This window comes from Phaenicophaeus curvirostris, chromosome 2 (assembly GCF_032191515.1).
Source record: "Phaenicophaeus curvirostris isolate KB17595 chromosome 2, BPBGC_Pcur_1.0, whole genome shotgun sequence".
Lineage (NCBI taxonomy): Eukaryota > Metazoa > Chordata > Aves > Cuculiformes > Cuculidae > Phaenicophaeus > Phaenicophaeus curvirostris.
The window spans coordinates 31,742,164-31,769,983 of record NC_091393.1 but is presented as its reverse complement, the minus strand read 5'-3'; the positions used below and the strand labels follow the sequence as shown (position 1 = coordinate 31,769,983).

Genomic DNA, 27,820 nt, shown 5'->3' with positions numbered 1-27,820 from the left:
TAAGAGGACTAAATTTTTTTGTTAGTACTTACAGTCTAGAACTTTCAGTACTCCATCACATGTACCTGCTCGTTTCTGATTGTGTATGACAAATCTGTTGATGAAGGGAAGATTTTGCAATTGTTTTCAACAGGAACATAAGAAGCAAGCTGTCTGTGCATATGAAGAAGTTTTTGTGTTTCTTAGTTTTTCATCAGCATCAACAGGGAAAAAATTTTCCCACATTTTTCTCTGTGGGAAAACAAGACATGAGAATATAAATCTCATATGGTTACCCAGAGCACTTTATTGGGGTTCTGAGTAAAGATTATGCCTTATGTAAAGATTTAACTGTTTTAAATCGGAAGACAGTTGAATTTTAGAATCAGAATCTATTCTTTTCTGCTTGGGTGACTGTACCTAATGTCATGTTTATGAAGTGACTGGCAGCTTAACTAGGTAGAAGAGTTGAGCCACTGCAGCTGTAAAGCGCAATATTCTATATGACAATTTTCAGCATGACAGATTTTTGCAATGAAATGTCTTTCTCCCTAGCTAAATACTGCCTACTAAGCTTTTTGCAAGAAGTACCAATATTTCAAGAGACAATCACTTTTTTCAGAAAAAGTATAGTTCAGACAGAAAAATAAATATTGAGAGCAAATAGTTGGCAGATTTTTACACATATAATGTTTAAAATAAATGTTACAAAATGCATCAGCTATGCAGATTTCACAAGTCATTCATCTCCTTTGTAGGTTGTGTATCATGAAGAGGTATACTTTTCAGATTCACAGTGGAATTCTGAAATAGGAACAATCTTCTTCAGAACTTTTTAATATATTTCCTATTACAGGACATCAAATAGGAGTGTCAACAGCAAATAGAATTTTGTATGTTTGAATACTTATGTATTTAATTCCCACCCCCAACCGTTCTATCAGTTTGCAGCAAAAGATGACAAATTTATGAATAGTTTGTCCAGCTGCAGGACATGTCAGATTCCTGTTCCTGTGAGTGAGGCTCATAGATTTGAATCATGTTAAGAACATCTTTTTCTTAATCACGTGAAGAGCCTGATGTTGCCAGTGTGTGTATTTTTGAAGATACACTTGATCAAGACATAAGTATCTTGATTTGGGCAAAATGTCTTTTTGCTTTCTCTGTATGGCTGTTCTAGATCTTTAACCTCATAAAATACTGGTTGGTGCTTAAAATTTTTGCCAAATAAACTCAATTCAGTTTAGAGGGCAAAAAGTTTTTTCTATCAATATGTTGTATTCTTTTTTTGGTAAACCAGCATAAGCAAAAGCAGTAAGATAAAGCTTTTTAGCTCTCTCCCTAGCGTATGTAGCGTATCCCATGGTTATAAGATAGCTGTCTTACACCTCTATATAGATATGTTTGCAAGATTATCTGAAGTATAAGCAGATGTGCAGGGAGGAGATGTGACAGTAAATTCGACTGTAGATAGTTCATGCCAGCATATAGAGGCATCATGAGGAAGTTGAGAATTTTGCTACAATTGAGTATTACAAGTTGCCGTCAGTAGCAGGGGCTTTGTTCTAAGGCATTGAGTTGATCTAATCATATGGATTAAGGTACTCATTCTGTTTAACATGCAGCCTGTAACAATAGAGGTTCCCAGCGAAAAAAAAGCTCAAAACAATCAGACAGTTCATTGTTGCTGTTAAAGGCTATTTATCACACAGCGCTGTAAGCAGTTGCTGTTTTAGGGGGAAATCACAAGAATGGGCCTCGGAATGTACAAAGACAGACCAAGAAGCTGTGCTATGTACCCTAGGTGAGTGCATTTCACAGACAAAGTGTTTTAGAAGGTGCAGCTGGTGGTAGCTTAATAATTCAAAAAGGCAGCAGACGTGGCAGTCATTGGTGGTGCCGAGGCTATGGACAGAAAGTCTTTGTTATTCAACTTTATATTCACATTACCTAGCAGGTGAAAATTCTATTATTTGGTTATTAGTTTGCATTTGTGTCACCTCCATCTTTTAAAAGACAAAGGAGTTACATGAAAGAATGTATAACATACAGTCATAACATATGGTAGTGAAATTGTCAAATTAAATTATTAAAAAATTTAATTAACCATTGATTTTCCTTTTAAAAGTCAGAAGATAAAAGTTATTCTAAAATGGGCTAGTCTGTATTTTTTCGAAAAAATGTTTCACTTTCAACTGAATACTAATGTGAGAATTTTTGAAGTGTCATAGGAGCTTCTTTTCTTTTTAGTCTGTATGCTTTCATTTGCACAAGGGTAATTTTAAGGACTCTCTCACTTATGTGACTTCGATCACATTGTCAGCAGTTTGGGTAGAATCTTTGAACATGTTACATGCATATGCAGCATACACTATTAAATTTAATTTTCATAGCCCTTAAGGTCAGAACTGAGTTCATGATAAGGAGTTAATTTATATTTTGAACTGTTAGCCAAAAGCTAAACTGCTGGATCATGTAAGGTGAAGTTGTTTGTTTTCATTTTAAATGTTTTGAAGTGTTAATTAACTCAGGTTTTTCTCATTTCCTTAAGTTGACATAAACATAGTTTGAGAGATGAGAGAAATTTATTCCTCTAAATATTAGTTCCAAGAAACCACATTTTAGCCACACTTTAAACATGTATACACTCCCTTTTGTTGTTGTTTCTTTTATACAAATGTAAGGCAATAAGACAAAACCTCTCTGAACCAACAACCAAGGGAGCAGCAATGCCTTAAAGTAGCACAGGCCTTAACAGGGAGTTCTTATTTATAGGATTTACAGTGTAATCAGGGTGCACCTTCTGCTACACTCCAGAATGAAGGAACAACACATTTTAGCAAGATTTGGCACGGTATTATCTGAAATCTTATGGCTAGTATTTTTAAAGTAAGTATTTAGTTTATTTAGAGCCTCCTTGTAATGATTTAGAGCTTTTCTAAACAGTTTAACTTTATAATCAGTTAAAATATTCCACAGGTAGATTTTTCTAAAGCGCTATGGAATCAACGCCTGGAAGAAACCAGATGCTGAGATAAAAGTGAAGATACAACCTTTGGTAGCTACCATTCCTACCTAGTCCCATTATGCACTGCAAATATGAGAGATCAAGAGTGGCCAACTTTTCACAATTTAGCAGCCATAAAGACGTAACATAGCACCTGTCATAAGCAGCTGGCAGTAGCAGTCTCTTAATATCTGTGTCTGCTTTGTCACCTCCATCTTTCTACAATGTGATCTAAACTGCTTTACTTCCTGGTACAGTCTAACTCCACCTGTGTCATCTCATATTCTTTATTTCCTACCCACCTTGTTCGATGCAGGAGATAGTGGCTTGCATGGAGGGTGCTTTGCTGCTGCTTTGGAACATCTGTGGCATTTGATAGCAGAAATGTCACAAAGGGGAAGGGTTCTCACTGTACTGCAAGGCAGCAAATCCCAGCCCCAACTCCATTTGTAAATAATTGGTTTTGGCATTTATTATTATTTGGAGAACCCTGGGTACAAGCACATGTGGCTTGTAAGTAGCTGGTTGGTCACACCACTTTAGTCAGAAGTATAATGGTACTACTGCTTGTTAATGTGGCATGCTAGCTAGATAGTTTCAATAATGAGAATTTAAAAAATTGAGTAAGTGCAAGCTTAGATTTATTAGCTTTGGCTTCTTGACATGCAGCTTGACGGTTACTGAAATATATGTTTTTGTACTTACTATGAAGGTAGGTTTCTGCCAGCCTTTTTGCCAAATAAATGTAACTTTAAAGTCATAAACGCAGGTCAGGAAAAGTTCCTCTTCAAGACTGTGAAAGCAGGTTTTATCTAACAAATTGCTCTGGTGAAAAATGACTTCAGCTTTTTACCTAAAGTGGATATTCAGGGTAAGATTTATTTCTTTGTTTCATGTTATTTCTGTTTCCTTTTACTAGCACTACTTAGTGGTCTAAATAAGCAATTCTTTTTTTTCTCTGCGTTATGTGAAGGAATTATTACAAAATCAATGTTCCCTTTTTTCCTGTAATGTTTTTGTGGTTTTAGAATTGTACAAGTAAGGTTACTGAATAGAAGTATGGATGTTTTTGCATAAATTACATTTTTCACATCCAGAGTGTTGAACCATTTATTCCAAAGTTGATCTTAGTGTACATTTCAGTTGCATATTTTCCAAACAGCAATTGACAATTGAACTGAATTGAATAATTTTTAAAAATATTTTAATTTTATTGAAATTTTGACATTTATCCAATGAAGTATGCTAGAAAATTGCTCTGAGGAAAGTTTACATGTTCCGTTATCATTAGTCACAACTTAAGACAAGGAAAACAACCACGTCTGTCATAATACAGTGTTTTTAATAGTTGGTAATGTATATTAGAACTAGCAGTCTGTCTTCATATTTCATGAGTGGGGGTCCGAAAAGGGTAGAGTATGTTTAGTAATAGGTTTACATGAATACTGGAGTTAAGATTCTACACTGACGTTTATCTTAAAACTTATAAATTCTAGCCTAATTTTCTTCATTATGTGAGTTAATTAGTATTTTTATCATTATTTTAGAACTCCAGATGCAAAATTTACAATTTTTGCATCAAATTGTTTGAATATCTAATTGAGCCTCAGCTGAGGCTTTTTTATATTGTTTTGTTTAAATCGTCTGAGTAAACACTGTAGTTTTGTCTGAAAGCACATAGAAAATGTGCACTTCATGCCAAACCAGCAGTTTATTCTCCATGTCATGAAAGATTATTATAATTTCTATTATGAAAATCATATTTGTTAGAAGTAGTTTTATTAACTCTTCATCAAAAAGAAGGCAACATGTTTGAAGCAAAAATGTATCTAAGTAATATAATGAGAGAAAGAAACGATATAGTGTAATGCAGTTACACTGCAGTGATAGCAAGGATTTGTGAATGTTGTAGTACTTCTAATTAATTCTGGAATTAAATGTGAAAGTCTGGATTCCTTGATTTAACATGGAACCTGTTCCAGCTCTGGCAAGGCAGAGTTCTCAGGAGCAAATCTTTGGAGGATCAGGGGTTATGACTACCCTTTCATAGCCATGAGTGTGAAAAGCCAAAAACTAACACCTAAAGGAATGAAGTAGGTAGATAACAAAAGAATGGATGATTTTGTCCCAGAAATCTGAGATTATTGTACTAAGCATGGTTCTACCTGTATGTCTTTTCCCCTGAAATGAGAGTATTTTTGCATCTCCAAACTCTCTATGAAAATAATAAGGTAGGCTTCCTGGAACATCAGAAAAAGAACTTATGCTAGTGCTGAAATAAGAGAAAAGAATGAGCTATCTCAGAAGAGATACACTGGGGATAAAGATTTTCTTTTTTAACATAGCAATAGTAAAACACAAAAAGGGAAGAATCATGAGGGATAGTGATATCAAGGTTGTTCTAAAAATAATAAAAATAAGAAGGCAAGAAATAGATTGTCATTTTGTTTTTTGACAAAAGCCATCATACAACTTCTTTTCCTGGAGACACATGTCCCAGGTATGTGATAGCTCTTAAGAGCTGAACAAAGTATTGGATATGTTAATCTCTTAGCCATTTCATGGATTTCCTCGAAAACATTTTATTTAGTAACTTACACTGTTATTTTAAAAAACATTTTGAAACGCAGTCATGCCTGGCAGTAAGGATTGTGATATACCCTTGGCAATTGAAAACTGTGATTATTGACTCAGAAAAAAGATGTGTTTGACACTATTATAGACAGAGGACCTGTCTCTTAACACAGGGTGAGAAATTGAAACAATTTTCTCTGAGACATCTCTGCATTAGGTGGGTGTGACAAGACTGCAATGTTTGCCTTAATCAATGTTGCTTCTTCTGTTCACAGTCCAAGATTATAGTAGGCATAAAACCCCCACTAATATGCATTGTAGATATTATAAAAATATATTTATAAAATATATTCTATATATATAACACATGTATACAACATATACACAAGGATGTGTGTGTATGTATATTTCCTATTAGTGCAGAATTTATTTTAAAGTAGTAGATGCTTTTCAACAGACTCATCACCACTGTTTTATATAGCTTTCCCTTTACCTCCCTTAGCTTGCCAGACTTTTACTTTTTCATTTTTAAATAGAAAAACAAGATCTGAGTGCAAAAAAAGTAAAGAAGATGATGGATAATTGGAAAGAGACAAGAACTGAAGTATGATATTATATCAGATTTTACAAAGAGCAAAAGCAAGTTTCACTGAGCAGCAGCCATTCATATGTATTGAAACAATCTGTCTTCCACCGTTGTGGAAGTAATACCATAGTTCATCTCTTGGTATGAGAAGTAATGAAGGTAAAGGACGAAAATACATCATGCTGCTCATGAGTTTCAGATCTAGGCATTATATAAATGATCAGACATAAGCCTGTATTTGCTCAAACTACATCCTCCTTCATATGATGTGGCTTTTATTTTTGACTTGATATTGTGGATCGAATCGCTGTAATGTGATCATTTGAAAGCTGATTATTTTTTTAGAAATTGGAAAAACTTTCACCAGAGAAGTATAATGAAAACAAGTTTTTATAATTGTCCTATAAAAACTGGGGAAGTAATGCAGATACCCCCTTTAAATTTTGGGTTACCTGAATTGTTGGAGAAATTAGGAGATAAACACTTGCATCCACATCTATAAATTGTACACTGTTTCCTTGATGTAAAAAATCAACCACACAACAAATTGCAATGTAACCTTTCTCTTACTCCAAAATAGTGTTCTCTATCTAACTCTGTCATAAACCTATCTTTTGGTAGGTTCCAAGAACGTTTATTTGCTTTGGTTTTACACTGAGCAAGTTGTATTCTTTTAGAATCGGGCTGAATGAAGGCTTCTGTTGAAGTATGTGCTGTCTTAGCTCATCTACACAAATTTTTCAGATGAGTTTTCACGAAGGTGAAAAATTATCTTTTTCTTTTTGGTCTAGGCTTCTCCTTGCTGTTCCGCTATAACCTAATGCCTTTCCCTGTCTTATAGTGTCTTAAAATTGATTGCTTGAAATATGATCTCATTATTGGTTCTTTAATTTTCCTTTTCCCAATGTCAGGTGGAGTATAGTTGAAGATATTTTGTAGTCTTTTGTTTTTATTCTTTTTAAAATTTTCAATCTTTTGTCTTTTTTTTCTTTAAACATCAGTTCTAAATACTATTAGGATAATATCTTGTGTAACACTTCATAGCTTTATTTTTTTGTGTTGGCTTATCTGTTTAGATACTCCTATAAGAGCCCTTTTAACATCTTAGAAGTTTGACCTTTGTGTTATGTGAACAAGACAAATTTAAGACACCACCAGTGTTTGGGGGTAGCAAGGATGCTATGAAAAACTAGTAAATATGCTGTTTGTTGTATTACTCTGGATTACACTTCTACACACTTTTGTATTTTGAAAGGATTGATATTAATGAAAACTTATGGAAAGATAAATGTAGATACTGTAAGAAAAAATCCTTGTGAATATAAAATAGTATTTTTAAATGTCCTTCCATTAGTGAGGTTGTAATTGAAACTTAAAAATACCTTCTCTGTAAGAGATACTCTGTTTATTTATGTACTAGTAATGTATAATATATTCTTATTGAAAAAAAGCTCTGTAAAATCCAAGTCATCTCTATTTGGGCAGTGTAAGTTTGAAGGCAAGAACAATTAATAGACAATACGGGTCAAAGTCTAATACTGGTACTATCTCTACCAGTGAATACAGAAACCTGTGTTTCTTTTGGTCTGTTCTTTAAACTAGCATGGCTGTGTATAATATACTAAGCAAAAATTGCTGAAGAAATATTTAGTAGATACTGTCATGTGAGACTTGCAGTTTCTTACAGTTATTTTGGATTTTGGTTGCACCTTTTTATGCAGATAGTATATATGAATATGGAAGTGCACTTTTTAATATTAACATGACATAGAATTGACTGCATCTGATTTGAATAAAACGTTAAGCCTGTTTCATTTTCTGCACAGCTGTCAAGGATGTGTATATTGTGTAGTGCTGGCTCTGAAATGGTTGAAAATCTTTTGGGAGCACTTACAAAGGCAAACCAGTAAAGGGCACCAGCTGCTGAAAAACACCTGCTGAGCCACTGTGGGAGTAGATGCATCTGCCTGTAGCTAGAAGTAATCTAACCAATTACCTGCTTTTACCTGTCAGGATTTTAATTTGTGTAACGATTCAACCAATGAAACTACTTGTGAATACTGAAATTAAAAAAAAAAAACAAAACAAAACACAAACTTGGATATTTTTTTATGCAAAGGAGCACTACTTCTGAGCACTAGGAGCCTGTGAAAGCTTCTCGTTCTCATTACTATCTTACGTTCCTGTTTTAATAAAAAACCCAGATATGGCAGCCAAAGGTCTTAGCTACACTGTGCATAATGTCTTACTAAATGATTCAGGCAGTATGGAAGAGATCGTGCTATTGAAAAGCCGGTTTCCAGTTTTTCTTTGGCTTAGTTTGACAGATGGATCTTGGGGGGCTGGCGAGAATATATATTTAATTTTTTTATTGCAGCATGTTATATTGTGGATAGAATCATGGATTTATTAAGGTTGAAAAAGATCTCCAAGATCATCAAGTCTTACTGTCAGCCCAACACCATGGATGGTAATGCATACACAAAAAATGTTTTGCAATCAGAAGTCGTTAGAGAAGTTTCCCAAGTACTTTTTAAAACTGTGGTACTTTTTGTCTTTTAATACTTGAACTTTTGTTGTTCCCTTGCATTGGTGACCTTGCCATGTGAGTTCATCATCCTTCACTTACCCTTTCTTTACCTACAGAAGATCAGGTAGAAAAACTTATGTGAATGCTGCTGGTTTAATTGAGATTTGGGAGAACAAGAGAGCTGTGTTCTCATAGAAAGGAAAAAAAAAATAAAAATGACTGGTGCTTGTAGCTTTCCCTTGTAAAATTTACAATAAGTCATTAAAAATCTATATTGTAAAACAGCACTGACTTCTTGGTTAGCAGTAGTGTGAAATTAACTGAAATAGACAAGAAAATTGATTATGACAGCAGAAGTGATTCCTCTGGGAATACTCTTCTGTTTGCCATTCTTTCATTTTTACTCAATGTGATTAAATAATTACTAGTTTCAACTATAATTACCTTTCAGAACACTCTTAGTTTTTCTGATTTTTGTTAGATATTATTAGGAAGAAATAGTTTGTCACATGTTATGGGCAAGTTCAAGTAAATAGTTTGAAAATATTATCCTTAAGTAGCTTCCATATTGATAGTTTAAATATTCATTTCTCCATGAAAAGTTACAATTGATGCCTTTGTGTTCATAAAATTAATTAGGAATTATTTAAAAATAAAAATACTGAAAGACATTGATGCTTTAAATGTATATAATAAGGTGAAGTGTTGTTACCCTTCTCTTGAATACAGGTTTAAATTTGCTTTCAAAGGAAAACTATATTTAGGCTCCAAATTATGATATTCAACTGACTGTAAATTGTGTGACTTTTATTTATGTATTACATTTTTTAGAGTAAAATAATGACCAATAAAAATCCAACAAGCATTTCAGGTAGACGTGTTCTGCCACAGTGTAGCTGCATGTAGATCAAAGAAATCCAGCTTTCTGGTTCACAGCATTTTTTCCTCTTTTACTTAATCAGTGTAATATTTGAAATCCAAATATATCAGCCTGCTGTCTTTGCAGCTGTTATGTTTGTTGCCTTCGTTACGTGATCAAAATAAGTTAAATACTTAAATTGAGAAAACAACTTGTTACATGTCCATTCCTCACTCTTTAGGGAGGTACGTTTATGCCATTGACTGAATGTAGAGACTTTGGTATAAAGCACATGCAGAGATCTGTAAACTTTTTAGTGAAAACAACTCCAAGTAGTTTAGGCATTTTGATAATTATGACTGGGGAGTGAATAATGTGCCTCTGCTGCCCGCTGTTTAGGGGATAGCCATTTCTCAGTGGAATTTTGTAGTACGAGAGTAGAGGAAGAACGCAGTAGTCTGCTTTACTTTGATAGCATACCTGAAGGCAAGCTTTCATTCTTGGGAGTAATTGGTCTTCGATTTAAAGAGAAATACATGACAGTATTTTAAATTATAATTAAAATTATATTCAAGACAAAAGTTGTTCTTCATTTTCAAGAAATGTAATCTCAAAGTGACAATTTTTGAAGATGAAGGAAGTGTATGCTGATTCTGATATGCTGTAACATCTAAAACATTACATTGCACTGAAAATATTTTAGACAAATTATAGTTTGTCTGATTTTAATGTTTGCCTTTAATTAGCACAATTTTCAGTAGTCACCTTGAGATATAAATCTCTTATCTAGGATAAGAATGTCCCAGGCTTTTCAGTAATAGAAAGGCAACTGCGCTTGTCCATCAAGGGATTCAGTTAGAAATCACCAAATAGTTTTAAATGCTTTTAAAAGTTTTTAGGATAGAGGAGCTACATGAGTAAAAGATTGACTTTATATCTGACAGACTATTCATTTCAGACCTGCAGTTTCCATTAACTTAAAAATCACATAATAACTGTTCATATAGTGGAAGTCTTAAAATTTTCAAAGAGTAGTCACTGTTTGAGTCTGCAGAACAAAAGGGAGCAACAAATAGTGTAGTCTTTCGAAGTTGGAGGACCTCTGTGTGTGTTTTGTATCCTATTCTAACAAAATACTTTTTCTGAATTCTAATTGGAAAATTGGAATTATCCTACTACTTGATCTTTCAGTTAGAATATTGGATCTGAACACATCAAATAAGAGTGGAATTTTTTTTCTTTCCATATGAATAAATAGGTGCGCTTTGTATAATAATAATATCAACAATTATCATAGTAGAAACAATTTCTTTCCGTTGTAGCATGCTGGAAATAAATCTGGACAAGAGCTTTTCATTTGCAGGAAACAAAATATAGAGAAGAAGATTTTATTTAGCCATTTGTAAGAATTACTGTTGAACATAGTATAATGAAGGAAACTTCTGTGCCAGTATTCCTTCTTCTCTGCTTTTGTTCCCTGAATTTGAAAAGAATGGGATTTTTTTCTGAGTTATCTGAGGCTACACTGGAGTTCCTGTGTTCCTGAATCTTTTTCTCTTTGCTTTTGACACCCGTGGACCTTTGTCCTTCTGGACCTCTAAGCATGAGACTGTCTCCCTGCCGTGCATATTCCTTAGATGGAGACTTTTTTGGCTTGTTGTCAAGTGTATCTTTAAGTTACATAAGAATAAAGAATACCTCTCTCAAGTTTTGCATCAGTAATTCGCCTGTATCAGAAAATAGACTGGTTTGCGTATCAGTAGCTACTATAACAGCCAAACAAAAATTCTGGTCCAGTTGTAACCTGCAACATGTATCCTTTCCGAAGTTCAAGTAAAAACTCTGTTAAATCTGTAGTGCTGTTTGCAAAGCATGAACTATCTTCCTGATCAGCCTTTCAGCTTTTGTGATTCTGCAGTTTTCAGTGTCTTAATTTTCCATTAATCTAGATGAAGAGAATTGCTGACTGGAAATGCCCAGGTGCGGTCCTTTAGAAACTTTGGTGTCTTTATATCCTGACCCGTGCCTCAGTCATTCACAGAAGTCTATGTGGTGTGGGAGGATCTGGACTTTGGTCCCTTTTGTCTGATGTCTATCTCTTCTTCATGGTCAGCATTTTTCAGGTTTGGCCAAAAACTATCCATTGTTTTTGGTCAATACTCTCCATCCCTACTAGATTTTCCAGTTTTCTATTTAGGCTATTTACAGTTGCAGTAGCCACCTGTTTTTGAGATAAATATACACCCTCATCAACACAACTTACTACTAAGAAATTATTTTCTTTTTTTTTCTTTTTTTCTTTAATGTTTGTAGTGATATAGTCTTTCAAAATGGCAACAAGTATATGGAGTGAGAAAAATAAATTATATCTCTTGATGCGATGCAGTTGTTTCAAAACTCTGCCAACTAGTTCCGAAACTGGTTCATGCAAGAATTTAGCTTTCACAGAGTAGTTTGTGTACGCTCATGTAATTTAATAATCTCTTTATTTGTGAAAAGTTAGCTCAAACCATTTTATATTGGTTGCATAAAGGGCTTTGGTTTTTATGTTGTGCGTTAGTAGAGCAACTTTTTTCCTCACCAGCAGCCAGAACTTACGTCGCCCCTTGCATAATTCCTTCGTTATCTTTCCTTCTTATTTGTTGGATTTCTCCTTTTGTCTTGCAGCGTCTATATTCTTGCACAACTAGAAAAGCATTTTCTGTATTAAGTGTTTGATTACAGTTACTTTGAGATAGTGTGCCTCTAACAGTGATTTTTGTTTCTCTTTCCTTTTAAAGAGACACACTCTGTTTTCCCAGGGGAATAAATTAAGAGAGCGATATGCCAGCAATAGAGCTAGGAGTCTGCTTTAGTTGTATACAAGTGTAAGAAATTATGAGTGTGTTCTCTGAACTGAAAAAAAAACCAAAACCAAACCTGTAGATTAAATAGGCTGTGGAATATAAACATCAGTTTCCTCATTGCTCCGTCTAGAAAAGTCACGAAGATGGTGGTAGTGCAGGTGTTAATCTATAGCAGTTTAGGAGGAACTTTGCTGTTAAGGGTAACAACATTTTAAGTGTTTTAAAATTTGTAGATGTTTGTGTGTTTTACTCTTCCACACACTTAGCTTTTTATAGCATTAAGTTATTTTAAAATTTTACTTGATACAGTTAATATTGATTAAATGCAAGCAAATTTGACTCAAATCCTTCTATCCTCGTAAGATTTTAGCTTCTGATCTTATTAGGAAATGCCACAACTGTCGCCAATTTTCCTTTTGCTATTTTCCCACTAGCTGCATTACTTCAAGGTAATTTTTGTGTGTAATTCACAAATGACATCAGAGAGCTCTGAGAGGAATCTGTGTTCTTGTCTCCATCTCGTTGCTGTAATCTGGAATAATTCTCTTAACATGAGATACTTTTGAGTTTGCAACAGTGTTACTGAAATCACAATCTCACCTCTGTGTCTTATTTGGATGTCAAAATTTGTGTACTAGCTGTGCTGTAGAAATAATTGTTTCTATGGAAAAATCTTTCTGAAACACTTTATTATCCATTTCTTCAAATCAAATCACAGAAGGTGTAATCATTCTGTCTATAATCTTTTGTCATATTATAAATAGGCTTGGGAACACAGCAATTCTCTCAGTGAGGGGAGGAAATACCCCAAACTTTTTCAGTGTTTTAACTCAGAGCAGTGAAAGCCTTGGAGCTACAATGCTTTCCCATCATTTCCAGTCTATATAAGCAGAAGTCTTTGGGTTTAATCTATACATTGAACTAAAGAGTATTTCTCAAAGTTTTTTTTTTTAATACAATGATAAGTGTTTCAATACTTCAGGAATGTATAGAAAACGTATGACTAGTGAACTTGTTTTGTATAGCTTAGCTTGTCAAAAGAATAGTTTAGATAATGTTGGTGGCAATGTATCTGTAGTCTTAAAAGGATTTTTCTTGTAATTACTTCAGGCATGTCAGCTCTTAGCTGTCATATATGTAGTTAAATATTTATCCTAAAAACTTCTGCTTTTGAAGAGATCTCTCTTCTTTCTTCACTAGAGCAGTTGGTAGGACTGATCATTTTAAAAAAAAAAAAAAAAAGAAAAAAACACAAACCCACCAAAAAAAACAACAGGTGTTGCAGGGAAGGGGATGGGTATTCTTTAATTATTTTTTTCAATTAGATGTTTTTTTCAAGGACTGCTTGTGTTACCATAGTAGGAGAGTAATATGCTACTAGATTTTGCTGCAATTTGTTTTTTAATGGAACTGTCCTACAATTCCTCTGGATGGTTCTTCTCTAATGGAAGTCTGTTTGTTGAAGAGCACTCAGTTATGAGCTGCCCAAAATGTTCATATTTCTGAGAACTGAATAACTGTCAGGAAAAAAAGTTTCAGTATATTGGCAGACACAACTTTGGAAAGTCTGGAGGTAAAACGTTTAATCAGGATTTAAAAGCAGCATTCTGAATAAAGTAAAAACATAATAATTTTCATAGTTTGTGTGCTATGATAACTGTAAGCAGAGGTAAGTTTCATATGCAATGAATGTATATGTGTATTTTTTTTTCCCTCAGGATACTTTTTTATTCTTCTGTACTCTCTGTCAGAATCTAGGAAAAATTTGCAGTGTTTGTTTTGAGTTCAATGACACTGATATAATTTTCAAAGTATAACAGTTTCCCTGGTTTCTTATGGCCACTGCTACTTAAAAACCTATTGCATTAACCAGTGAATTGAAAATTTTAAAAAGCAAGATTTCGTAGCTTTCAGAAAGATGATATTTAATTCAAATTGAAAACATGTTCAGGAAAGTCTAATGGGCTGTGATCCTGTGTTCTGTAGAATGTCAGAGTATGCTTTTACCCTTATGGTTCATTATCTGTCATTTCTAAAAATTTCTTCTGACTTCTTAATCTAATTAAGGGACTGGAGCATCTTTCATGTCAGGAGAGGCTGAGAGAGCCAGAGAATTGGAGGCCCCGGGGGGTGAGGGATATCTTACAAGTGTATACAAATACCTGCTGCAAGAATTAGTAACAAAGGTAGCCAGACTCTTCAGCGGTGCCCAGCACTGGTCACAAATTGAAAGATATGAGATTTCATCTGAACGTGGGAAAGTAATTTCTTTTGCTGTTAGGTGTTCAGACACTGGTACACCTTGCCCAGAGAGGTTGTGGAGTCTCCATCCTTGGAGATATTTAGAACCCAACTGCACAGTCCTGGGCCACCTGATGTAAGTGATCCTGCTTTGAGTAGGGGGGTTGGACTAGATGATCTCCACACAAAATGATTCTCTGACTATCACTAAGAGTGACATGGATAGCCATACTGTGCAAGAACTGCTTTTAGTTCTAGTGTAGTCACCTGTAATACACAGAGCTTTGAAACCAGCTGCTGCTTCTCTGGTGCCATTTGCTACTTGCATCTATCTAATGTGTTTTACTCCAAGCTTCCTTTATAGCACATAACTCTTCAGGTACTACGCTTTGGATGAGACATAATTTTTACTTACTTGAAGAAATTGTAATGCTGATTATGGCCCAAAGCCAATCCTAAGCTCTATTTGGCACACTTATATAATTTTCATATCTTTGTATATGCAACTTGTTCTTACAAAAATTGTCCCCCTGAGTCAATGAAACCTCTCTGATATGATTTGGTGCTAAATGGAGCAGATCCAAGTATCATGCAGTTTTTCTTCTATATGTTATGAGCCTTTGCTTAGAATGTATATGTGTGCTTTGAAAGACAACATTTCAGTCTTTTGGACAGGCATGAAGCTATATTCTCAAACAGTACTTCTAAGTGAATATCAGAATAATGTGACCATTGAGGTATTTACATAGTTATATTTTTGTTCATTTATTATTGTTCCGAACTCTTATGAGCCCCAGTTGCATGGAAGTAGCAGAATATGAAAAATATCATCAGGAGAGCGAATCTATGGAAGTCCCCATGTATATCATCCATATTTATTTGTGAGTGTACCTTCAGTAGCAGAATAGGATTTACACTGGTTCAAAAGTGCTCTAAGTGTATGCAGGCATAATTAGAAAGCAAGGGAGACAACTAAACGTTAATAATTTGAAGGGATAGTAGGAATGTACTTACTAACATGTGTATGTGTATATATATACACACTTATGTATGCATATATATCTCTCTCTAGATAAATTTTGTGTATTAGTAGGTATGTAGAGATATATGTTTTAACCAACAACATTCAGAAGTACAGCAATGGGGAAAGATGTCCTAAAGTTTATTTAGATGCCAGGACAAGGGACACCTGAATTTCCTGAGGTTTATGGGTTTTCTGTAAAATAGCATGGATTAGTCATGCTATTACCAGTTAAATCAATTATCTTTTTAACAGGAACTGCAAAAGAACAACTGACTACAGAATAAGATTTGTTGCATCTAAAATATATAAGATCATTTGATTAAATTATATCTACATTAAAATTAAGCCAATTAGTAGGGAAAATGCTGAAAATGTAAACTTGATCTATGAGTGCAATGGATTATCTTTATGATAAATGGGTAGTGATATTTGTTATAATATGACAAAAGTAGTCACCCTGGTAGAACATTTATTTTAGGTAGTTTTATGTGATGGAGATTAGGACAGATGACTAACATTTCTTTTTTCTGGGGTGATGAGAAACTTCATCTGGTATTACATGACAACTGGAAAAATTAAGGTAGACAAGACAAAATGTCTCTTAGAATGAGGAATATAAAGAAAATGACATGTAGATAAATCTATAAAATATGATAATTCTAAGGAGATACCACCCAAACATGTTTTCTAGATAAACTGCTAAGGATTAAAATGGTTATATTTTTTCTGGCCTTGCTCTGGATAAGGTAAGATATATTATGTTATGTCCAGATGGAGATCTGTGACAAGTGATGTCCCTCAGGGGTCTGTACTGGGACCAGTGCTGTTTAATATCTTCATCAATGATACGGGCAATGAGATTGAGTGCACCCTCAGCAACTTTGTAGATGACGCCAAGCTGAGTGGTGCAGTTGCCAAACTGGAAGGACGGGATGTCATCCAGAGGGACCTGGACAGGCTGGAGAAGTGGGCCTGTGAGAACCACATGAGGTTCAACAGCGCCAGGTACAAGGTCTTGCACCTGCATCAGGGAAATCTGCAGTTTCAATACAGGATGGGGGATGATGTGATGGAGAACAGCCCTGCAGAGAAGGACTTGGGGGTGCTGTTTGATGAGAAGATCAATGTGAGCCGGCAGTGAATGCTGACAGCAAACGGGTCCAGAGGAGGGCTACAAAGATGATCAGGGGGCTGGAGCACCTCTTCTTTGAGGACAGCCTGAGGGAGTTGGAGTTGTTCAGCCTGCAGAAGAGAAGGCTCCAGGAAGATCTTATAGCGACCTTCCAGCACCTGAAGGGGGCCTACAAGAAGGCTGGGGAGGGACTGTTCACAAAGCCTGTAGGACTAGGAGCAATGGCTATAAACTGGAGAGGGGCAGCTTTAGACTGCTTATAAAGAGGCAAATCTTCACCATGAGAGTGGTGAGGAGCTGGCACAGGTTTCCCAGGGAAGCTGTGGGTGCTCCATCCCTGGAAATGCTCAAGGCCAGGTTGGATGGGGCCTTGGGCAGCCTGGGCTGGTGGAATGTGTCCTTGCCCATGGCAGGGGGATTGGAACTAGATGATCTTTAGGGTCCCTTCCAACTCAAATCATTCTATGATTCTGTGTCTGTGCTTACCAATACTGAATTTAGTAGTTGCCACTAAAATACTAGCATTGTACCTTGAAGCTGACTTAAGTCCACCTTAGGCTATGAAATGGAAGCTTGTGTTAGTGAGTTTAATTGCATCTGACAAGCTGTTTCTGTCAACTAATGTTAATGCGTGAAGTGACAGAGTGAAAGGTGATCTCAGCTTTTAATGGAACTTGTAGTTAGCACCCTTTTGTTCTGGTTGAGGGAGGGTGCTATGGACCGTAGCAGGTTTCAGAGACATGCCTGGGGATAAAAGTTTCTGCTGTATCATATTTATTAAACTCGGCAGGATTACAAGGTCTGGCTAATGAATTGCATGACTAAAGCTCTCTCTAATGTGGTGATGGCCTGTACTATTGAGAACAAACACCGTTACTACCGTGTTGTTAAAGCAGTTGTGTTTCTGAGTTGTAGCTTGCATGCAGACTGTGTCATATAGACTTATTCATTAATATTACTTCAATGACTTTAACAGTCCTGTCATATTTTTAAGTTGCTGTTAGAGCACCAACACACAAATATCTTCTTAACAAAATGACTAATTTGGAATATCTTCATTAAGTGTAATCTCATTTACTCATAAATACCTTAGTTGTAATAGCAAACTCATTGGGAAAGAATTGGAAAGCTTGCTGAAGTAAAAATAAAGGTTTTATAAATTCATATTGGAGATGCATCTTCCGGTTTGTGGAAAGAGTTGCTTCTTGGTGGTCTTTCATGTAGATCTGTGCTTATGTAAAAATGGCACTACTTTAGATATGAAAATGTGTTTGCTGAGACTAGCACTCAGATTGTATTCTGCTTAAACTTCCTTCAATTTGCATAGAATTCTAGGGATAGTCAGTTGTAGAACAGAAAGCTGAAGAATGTTGCATCTCAATCACCTTCAGTAAAAAACAGATTCCGCCATCCAGTGGCTACCAGTCCTTTAAGCAAGAAGGAATCTAACTGGTTTATCTGAAAAATAATTGGTCTGTAGAAGACTGGACTGCCATTGATATGCTGGGTGGGGTGAGGGGGGGAGGAATTGTTTTCAGCTTTCAAACTAGATAGTTTGTGCAAATGACAAATTAAAAAACCAAATCTAGTACTTTTCTCAGACTGTGGGCTTCTGTGCATAGGGTTATATATCTGTGTGCTGTCTAGTTTTTCCTTTTGACAGCAGAACTACTGGTTTTGGATTATGAATGTAGCTCTACTTACTACTTGGATTAAAATTAAGTTTTGGGGAAAGGTAATCTGTAATAATTTTTCAACCAAATGGGAACTTGATTTGAAGAAGCCTTAAGATACAGTTTATTACTGGAATTCCTTTCTCTTGTAGCTTTTTAATGCTTAATATATTCCTGCAGAGTTACCTTTCAAAGAGTATTATGCATTGATTGTGTCCTGTGATGGTGAATGTTGTGCATTGGTTTGTCAGTGCCTGCATTTTAATTTTGAGTTGCTTGGAAATTAGTGTGTTGAATGGAAGTCTGTATTCTGGTCAGGATACTGTTATTTAAAAAAACACTTATAGTTCTTAATCAGGCGTTTATGGGTTTTATTTTTTATTAATCTTTATTCCAGTCATAATATTTCTGTTTCAATCAGCTTAGCATCTTTCCAGAAAGCAAGCTGGGGTTCATTTTTCTAAATGGTTACTCAGCTTCACCTGCTCTTTCTGGAACATCTGCTTGATTGCTGCTTACAAAGTCAATCTTAACCCGTAGTGTTTCTTTACAGTAGGAAAAGAAACAGGGATTATTTTTATTTCTCTAAATGTTTATTTATTTTTGCTAACCATTGCATGTCTCTGCACTACAATATACGTAATTTCTTCCAAATGTTGAGGTAAAAGTTACCTTACGCTGCCAAGTTAAGTATTAAGAGAAATGGGAACAAATACCTTCCTAGAGGAAATAGGTTTAGACAAATAAAGTATGTGTTTAAGCATTAAGGTTATTAACATTCATGTAATAACTTGTATGTGTAAAGCTATGTGTATAGGGAGACTTGTATGTGTAAAGCTGCCATGTGACTGTGAACAATTCCTGTTGTTCTTTTCTGAAGATACTTACACTAAACTTCATTTAGACAACTGTGTTTCTGCTTTTGTTTACAATCTCCTTCTTTTATAATATACATATTGTGCAGTGCAGTGTAGTGTTTTGTTACTTCAGTTCTGTTGTCACCAGTTGTGGTTGTCAGTTCCTCTCCATAGATCCTTCGTTAAATACGCTGTAAACAGTGTTCATCAGTGTAAAATTTATGGTGTTTATAACAGCTTCTAAAACCAACTAGATGGAATGGGTGGGAAAAAGAATAATATAAACATTTTCAAAGACTTGTCAAGAAATCTCAAAATGAAGTAACAGGCAAAATAGAAACCTGAAAAGACTAAAGAGGCCATAAAAATAGCTGATTTAACTCTGATAGCATTAATGTAATTAGCAGGTCTCCAAGATACCCATCAATACTTTGTAATAGTCTCATTCATGAAGGTGGAATTAATTTTGAAGACCATACACCAAATTAACACTATATATACAAAACTTGGTGTAAAACAGCTTTCCTCCTGCAATCTTGCAAGCCAAATAAACTGTGAAAGAACGTTAATAGTGAAAACTGTTGTAATCCTGAAATTCAGCCACTTAAAAATCTGAAGGAACCTGATGAGAAGTACTGGAATTACTTATATTAGATATATATTTTTTTTCTCCTTCACTAAAGACACTTAACAGTTTAGAATAGTTATTTGAATGTATTTGAGATGTGTCCATCTGTAAATACAAATGCAATCCTTTATTTTAATGGAACTTGTTTTTTGAGTGTTGCACAAGAATTTTTCAACCTGAAAGCTTTGCTAAGACAAACATAGCGCTAAACTGAAAAGAATATTTTTTAAAATAAATAGTGTGTTAATTGCACAGTATTTTCATTGACTTTGATATTAGTAAATTGGTTATTAATATTTCAGATCCTCTAGTAAAAAACGACAATTGGCCAGTCATTAAGTATATAATTTCTGTATATTTCAGCATAGAGTATTGTCATGTGTTGTGAAAATGGTATACTAACCTAAATTTACAATTTGCATCTCAGCATCTCACAAAAGGCCACCACCAAGAAGCTGCAGCAAAATTATAGACCTAGTGCTGTTTGTCACAAAGTTCTTTAAAATAGTTGATTTAAATAGCCGATAAAGCTCTCATTCCTAAGCTTGCATTACTTGGGGTAGCAATAAATTGGGTACTGTTCAAATAATTTGATTAGAATTTGAAAGAGTATTATTATTAGTATTGGAGAGACTATTACCACAGCAAATGAGTGTAAATTAACTAAAATGCCAAGAACAGTGAAAAGGGAGATCTTCAGGAGGTGCTTTCAGGATTGGTATTTACAGTGAATTTGTACTTCTGTGTTGTTCTACAATTAAAATAAAAATTACAATCACAAAAAAATCAGTAAGATACTTTTCATAATTATTAGTAGAAGCAATTCAGGTTATTATATTAATTTTTCAGAGAGACCAAGAGGAACAAAAGTACTTTTATAATTTATGATTTCTACTTTGTAATGTATGCATTAAACTATAATAACTATAATTGCCTGTATTGGCTCTATAATTTAATTCTTGAAAACATTCTCTAAGTTTGTTTGGGACTACACATAGAAGTTTTATGTTCCTCTTGGAGGCTACAGTTTGTTGTAAATATTGTTGGAGAAAGGTCTGAACATTAATAATTGCAAGATGGGGATTTCGTCAGTAGCAAATAGAAGATTGTTAGTGAATTTGTGTGTGTATCTGTTTGCATAATTTAACTTTATTGCACAAAATTAATCATAAATATTTTTTAATCGTGTTTCTTCAACAAGTTCCTATGTATTGCTGCCTCTTCTCCCACTGAAGTAGTCCTAGTTTGTCATCTTGAAGATGTATATTCTTCTGACTATTGCTGTTTTACCGATGTTTAATTATTAATTGGTCATTATTTTACTGTATATTAATTTTGGTCACATTCTTGATTAAAAATAAATTCAGTGCTGAAATAGAATGCAGCTAAAGATTTTGATTCATTTTAAGAGATGTTATCCTGCTATGTTTGGTTTCCTTGTGGATTCAGTATTTGAAGGTTGGGCAGGGGTGGTAACCTCCAAATAGAGTTCTTGGAATAATAAATATTGAATAAATAAATATTTTATTGAAATATATTTCAATGGATATCTTAAGTTTTGCTACTGTGTTCTTTTTTCATGATTAATATATGTTTGCACACATACATATGTGTGTCCATATATGTATAAAAACCTCAAAATATGTATGTTGTTTGTTTTAACAGATTGGACAACTTGCTTTTAAAGGCATGAAAAGACTAAACCGAATCCAATCTATAGTTTTTGAGACTGCCTACAACACAAATGAGAACATGTTAATCTGCGCCCCCACTGGAGCTGGGAAGACTAACATTGCTATGCTGACAATCCTTCATGAAATTCGCCAGCATGTCCAGCATGGTGTTATCAAAAAGGATGAGTTTAAGGTAGGAATTTAATGAACCAAGTAAATGCTTTTTAACTTTTAAGGTAAAACTCATTCTATGTTATACATGGAATATAAAACCAGGAAATTTTCAAGGGTGTTACAATTTTCCAAGTCAAAGATAAAGCTAGTTTTGATTTACTCCAGTACTCTCAAAGCTATTCCTATTTGTGTTCTGAAAATCTTATTATGCACGTAAAAAGCTATGAAAACACATTTAGCTTTGAAGCAGAACCAATTTTGAAAATGATGAGGCTTTATAAACAAAGTCCATTGTCCTTTAAACAGCTGCACACTTATCCAACAAAGATAACTACTTTTCATATATCACTATTAAGATTTTTCACTGTAAGTGCCTGGCATCATATTTCACAGTGAATTGTGATTTGTAATGGTTGCCATGAAATAAACGACATTGTGGGGTTTGCTCATTTATCAAGTGAGTGTCCTTTTGGTGCAGATTGTGTATGTTGCTCCTATGAAGGCTTTGGCAGCTGAAATGACAAATTACTTCAGCAAGCGTCTGGAACCACTAGGAATTACTGTGAAAGAGTTGACTGGTGATATGCAACTGTCAAAAGGTGAAATTCTGCGAACACAGGTATGCCTAATATTTTAACATATTGTTCTGTGTATGGATTTCTGTCTCTTCATCAGTACACTAGTCTTTTTTTAAAAGTTCTCATAAGAGTATTGATGGAGCAGCTGAAATGTTATTACTGAGTCTGTAATTACACTGGTTATGTTCTGTGATTTAAAACATCTGTAATATCTTCAGCAGTGGGCACATTAAACTCTTTAGTTTCTGCCATTTGGTCTTATTAATATGGCACCCCACTTCCATATAACCTCCTTATAAAATCTTACCCAATTTTCAGCTTGTGAACCTCAGTGGAGTGTACCCCTACCTATGCTTTCAGGATTATAAACCAAGGAATTTATGTATGTGTTTGTAAGGACCTACCCTTCATAATTTCAGATTTGGTATTCTTTGCTAATAACCATCTTTGAAAAAATTGCAGTTGCTCTGCAAATGGTAAATTCTAAATAAATTTGAAATGCCGTAACAGCATTGTTACAAATATGCCAAAGTAGTAAGTGTTTTTATTTGGGGGAAAACAGAAGTTAGTAAACCTGTAGGTTCCTGTTAATGGCTGATATTCCTTTTCCTTTATAAGGACAAATCAGGACAAGTATAAGGCACTGCATGGTTAAACATTTGAACATTCATAGACATGACTAACATTTACTTCTTTAGCCTCATAAATAGTATTACATAGATGGAGATTTTTCTCTATCATCCAGCATACACATCTCACAGAATCACAGAATCATTAGGTTGGAAAAGACCCACAGGATCACCGAATCCAACCATTCCTATCAACCACTAAACCATGCCCCTCAGCACCTCATCCACCCATCTTTTAAATACTTCCTGAAAAGGTGACTTAACCACCTCCCTGGGCAGACTCTACCAGTGCCCAATGACCCTTTCCAGGAAAAAAATTTCTCTGATGTCCAGCCTGAACCTCCCCTGGCAGAGCTTGAGGCCATTCCTCCTTGTCCTATCCCCTGTCACTTGGGACAAGAGGCCAGCTCCCTCCTCTCCACAACCTCTTTTCAGCTAGTTGTAGAGAGCAATAAGGTCTCCCCTCAGCCTTTTCTTCTCCAGGCTAAACTACACCAGTTCTCTCAGCTCCTCCTCATAAGACTTGTTCTCCTACTTCTTCACCAGCTCTGTTGCTCTTCTCTGGACTTGCTCCAGAGCCTCAACATCCTTCTTGTGGTGAGGGGACCAGAACTGAACACAGTATTCAAGGTGCAGTCTCACCAGTGCCGAGTACAGAGGGAGAAGAACCTCCCTGGACCTGCTGGTCACGCCATTTCTGATACAAGCCAAGATGCCATTGGCCTTCTTGGCCACCTGGGCACACTGCTGGCTCATGTTCAGTCGGCTGTCGACCAACACGCCCAGTTCCTTCTCCTCCAGGCAACATCCCCAGGTCCTTCTCCTCCTGTCACCGTATTTATTTCGGGCAAATGCTGTTTGTGTCAGTGAGATATCCTTTTTCCAAAATATTAAGGTGCTTTCACATCTGTTCTTACAAGGAGTTCTTTAATTACTCTTCTTCCTTCTGCTTTGTCCAAGAGGCAGAATAAGACTTGGCTGTAATTATCAATATGAACATTTATAAATGTAACGTGTAGTAATCATTGATTCAGATTAGTTATATTTTGTCAGCATTTTATATTTTTAAAGTAAGGCTAGAGAGAACTCTTCAAATGACAAGGAGAGATATCTATATGTAATTAATAATAAAGAAGACCACTACGGTAATCTAGTATGAAGCCCTGGAGAAGAGTCTTCCTTATTAGAATATGTATATGCCTAAGTATTAATGCATACACTCACAATGCTGTGGTAACCAATAAATAACAAACCAGTATCAATGAGTAACAGCAAAATATCACTGGTCCTGTATCAGAATTACTTTGCAACTCTGCCTAAATTTGGGGTTGCGAAATAAAAAACATTCCAATGGGGACTTTTTAATAGTTGAAATTATTTACACAGATGAAATAATTTGAAATTCCTGTTTTCGCAGTACTTTTCAGCTAGGGCACATAATCAAGTAGGTCAGTCTTAATGGTGAGAGAACATGTGTAATCACTGGCAAAACTGAAGTAACAGTGGAAAAGCCTGCTCTGAATGTAACTTTGAAGTTTGATGAGGGAGATGAATGTATAATGGAAAAGTGCTAATTTTTCTTGCTCTCCTAGTTTGCAGTGTAATTCATAAAATCTCGCCTCATTACTAAATGTTTGCTTACATCCAGTAAAAGAAGTAATGAACAAAAAAGCCCCTAGTTTCAGGCATTATTAAGGAATGTGTGTGGAAAATGGTTTACAAAGTTACTCCAGTAATAGGAAATTGTTAATATAAACAAAATATTAATTTAGATCAACATAGCAATTTAAGTGTAGAAAGACTTACTATATCATGCCTTCTTATCTAGCAGCATAGTTCTTAATTTTCCTTTCGGGAAGAGACTAAAGTAGATTTTTTTTAATAAAAATCAAGAAGAAATGACAGGGGTATCATATGGCAAATGACCTGGGTTTTTGGCAAATGATCTGGTTTGGGGGTATTTTTGCTGCCATGGATTCATCTCATTGCTTGGATTTTTTTTTTTTAAATCTGAAAGTTACTCATCTTCAAGTACAGTTTAAGGATTTCTGTTGTTCCATATGTACTTCATAGACAGAAGTATAAATATGAATTGTGGTGCATTTGGAGAATGGAGGTGGAAGAAAAATGGTCTCTAGAAGAGGAAAATTTAGAAACCTTTGTGTTATATGTGACCTGAATTCAGTTCCTAGATTTTCAAAGGAACTCTAAAGCATTAATTAATTTCAGTTTTGTTTTTGCATCGGTAATAGTTTTATTCCTTGCTCTTCAAAACATTGGAAAGGTTAAAAAGACAAATACATAAAGCCCAAAAATTCTAGGACTGAGAGTTATTAATTTTTTGGTTTTTTTGTTAGTTGTGGCAGGTCAATCTTCCCTTATGATTAGTCAGAATTTTAAGAGGTGCAGAGAAGAGAGAAGACCAATCCAAGAGTTACTGCTGTAATTGTTGCTGCTTTTCTTGGAGACTCTGGAGCCTAGCAGTGGGCTTTGTTTTATCCCTGCTTATCAAAGTGCACTGAAGATATGTAGACTTACTATAAACTAGGGAAAGGGCACTTTCTTGTGCTGCATCTTGCTTATTGCTCCTTGCATATATTGTTTCCTAAGAAACGTCATGAGCTTTCTTTCATCAAATACGCACTTAAACCACCTCATCCAAGCTTTTTCATTTCATTGCTTTTTACTCTATATTAATTGATTCTTGTTTCAAAGCTTTATTTTACTTTTCAACCTCTCTAACGTATGCATTTCTCAGACAGGAATACTCTGTCTGGTAAGCATTGCTGCCTTATTTATGGTTCCAGAGTTCCCTTGCCAATCATTACCTTGCTTTTTAGTCTTTACTACTGTAATAGATTAAGTGCCTGTGTTCAACTGTAAAGCAGTTTTCCTGGAAGAATTAATGTTACAGCAGGTGGATGCATGCACACAATTTAAGTACACAGGGATATTAAACTATAGTGTGGGGGATAAAAGGCAGGAGTAGGATCATCAACTGAAGCAAATGCAGGCATTTCAGGTTGGATCCCTGTTTCAAAAAAGCTCAGCTGATTCTTCTGGAAACTGAAGGCCTGTTATATATCTCCTGTGACAGTTGCCTTCTGACTGTTTTCTGAGCAGTTACATTTTCACCATCTTCATTTTCATCATCAGGTGAATCAAATCAGTCACAATGAAAGATGTAAAAGGAGGTGATTGTCAGGTGTTAGTTAGAAGTAGCACTTCAGTGACAGTTTTGATAATTTCCTCATTCCTTTCCATCCTTCATGCTTCATCCTTCATACTTTGCCTGTGTATTTAAATGTGTGCTTTGTAAGTCATTACATGCATCTGTTATGCTTATTCTGATGAGGAAAAATTGCTTTATCTGACAAATTGCTGCTTGCTGTGTCACTTCTCAGGAATCCACTTTTTCTACAAATATTTTTAAAATATTAAAATGCTAGCCAAGGTAAAGTAATAAGTAATTTCAATATTCATTCCTTTTATGGCACAATTTTTCAGGAATAACTTTTTCTTTATGCTTTCCATGCTCTCATTTATATTAATCCAGAAGGCATCCATGTTGCTGCTATTTATAATGTTATACCTTTAGATGATTTTACTTCCATGTTGTTTCATACTATACATTGAATGTTTATTGACAGTACTGTGGTTCCAACATATACTTCGGAAGCTAAACTTTTAAAAAAGTTTTTTCTAGTTTTCCCAGTAAAAAAAATCAAAATAGTTGCTTTGTTGATTCTTCAGTCTAACCTGCTCCCCACGTCTTGCACAGGGAAAGCAACAGCTTTTACTTACATAACTGTAAAATGTGGGATGCATGTTAAAGCTGTCAGACACAGTTACCCTTCATGTTTTGGTGTAAATGTAAATATTGAACATGTTGCTCTAACATTTCAGACAGAATAGAGCATAATAGTACATAAATAAGTGCTTCGCTGAACCTGGCAACAGAAGAAAAAAAACTTGTTACAAAAATAAATAACTCTAGCTATCATACTGGTGTTTTTTAATATGTTTAAAGTTTTTTAATTGTCTAAATAAAGTTATATTAACTTTTCGCTCTCTTTTCGGCATTAAAAAAAACAATCTAAGGAAGTCTACTTCCCTACAGTTGATTTTTTTTTTTCTGTCAGCTCTATTGTAAGCATGTTTGTATACTGACATACTGTTACCTAGGAAACTGATTCTTAGACATCACTTAAACAACAGTGATATTAAGCATATTTTAGCTGTAATCTGTTGTTTGATAAGTTGGTTTTGGTATGTCAGTGTTTAAATGGAAAATATTCATAAGTAATAAATCACATATTTTGCTGAATAGCATTTGAGATGACATGAAGTGTTTTGTTAGAAGGCAATGGATTATTTGGGGGGTTGTCCTTAAGGACTTATTTTGAGTGTGCATACATGTAGCTACTCAGTCTTTGCTTTATATGCTTCTGAAAATTATGTAAGACAAAATCAACTTGGCGGCTTCCAAGTCAGTTGGCTTTGTTTCCAGTGACTGTAGTAGTCATAGTTAGCTTTTGAAAGTTTGGAGAATACAACTGGAATTGGAGCAGCATAGATTTATAACGTAATCAGTAAGTCTGAAGGCACTGCCCTTCACTGTGTACATTGTATTGTAAGCTGATGCATAGCATGATGCCTTAACATATACGAAGAGTGGTAGCCTGTGTTGGGTTCTAGAAATGCCTTCTGACCTTAGCAATTAGTAACTTCTGAAGGTAGTCTGTATCAAAAAACATGTAGGAGATAATTTCTCTTTAATGTTTTATGCATATGTAACATGAAAAAACATTAAGGTCCTTCACCTAGCAC

The 27,820-nt window shown here is 35.0% G+C and overlaps 1 protein-coding gene across 1 annotated transcript in view; it reads left to right on the top strand.

The window, feature by feature from the left end:
• Positions 1 to 27,820, top strand: part of LOC138717797 (activating signal cointegrator 1 complex subunit 3) — a 277,866-nt gene that overhangs the window by 56,359 nt on the left and 193,687 nt on the right. The window contains exons 9-10 of the mRNA XM_069851636.1: positions 21,602 to 21,802; positions 22,262 to 22,402. Of these exons, the coding sequence (XP_069707737.1) occupies positions 21,602 to 21,802; positions 22,262 to 22,402 (342 nt within the window). The remainder of the gene's footprint in view (positions 1 to 21,601; positions 21,803 to 22,261; positions 22,403 to 27,820) is intronic.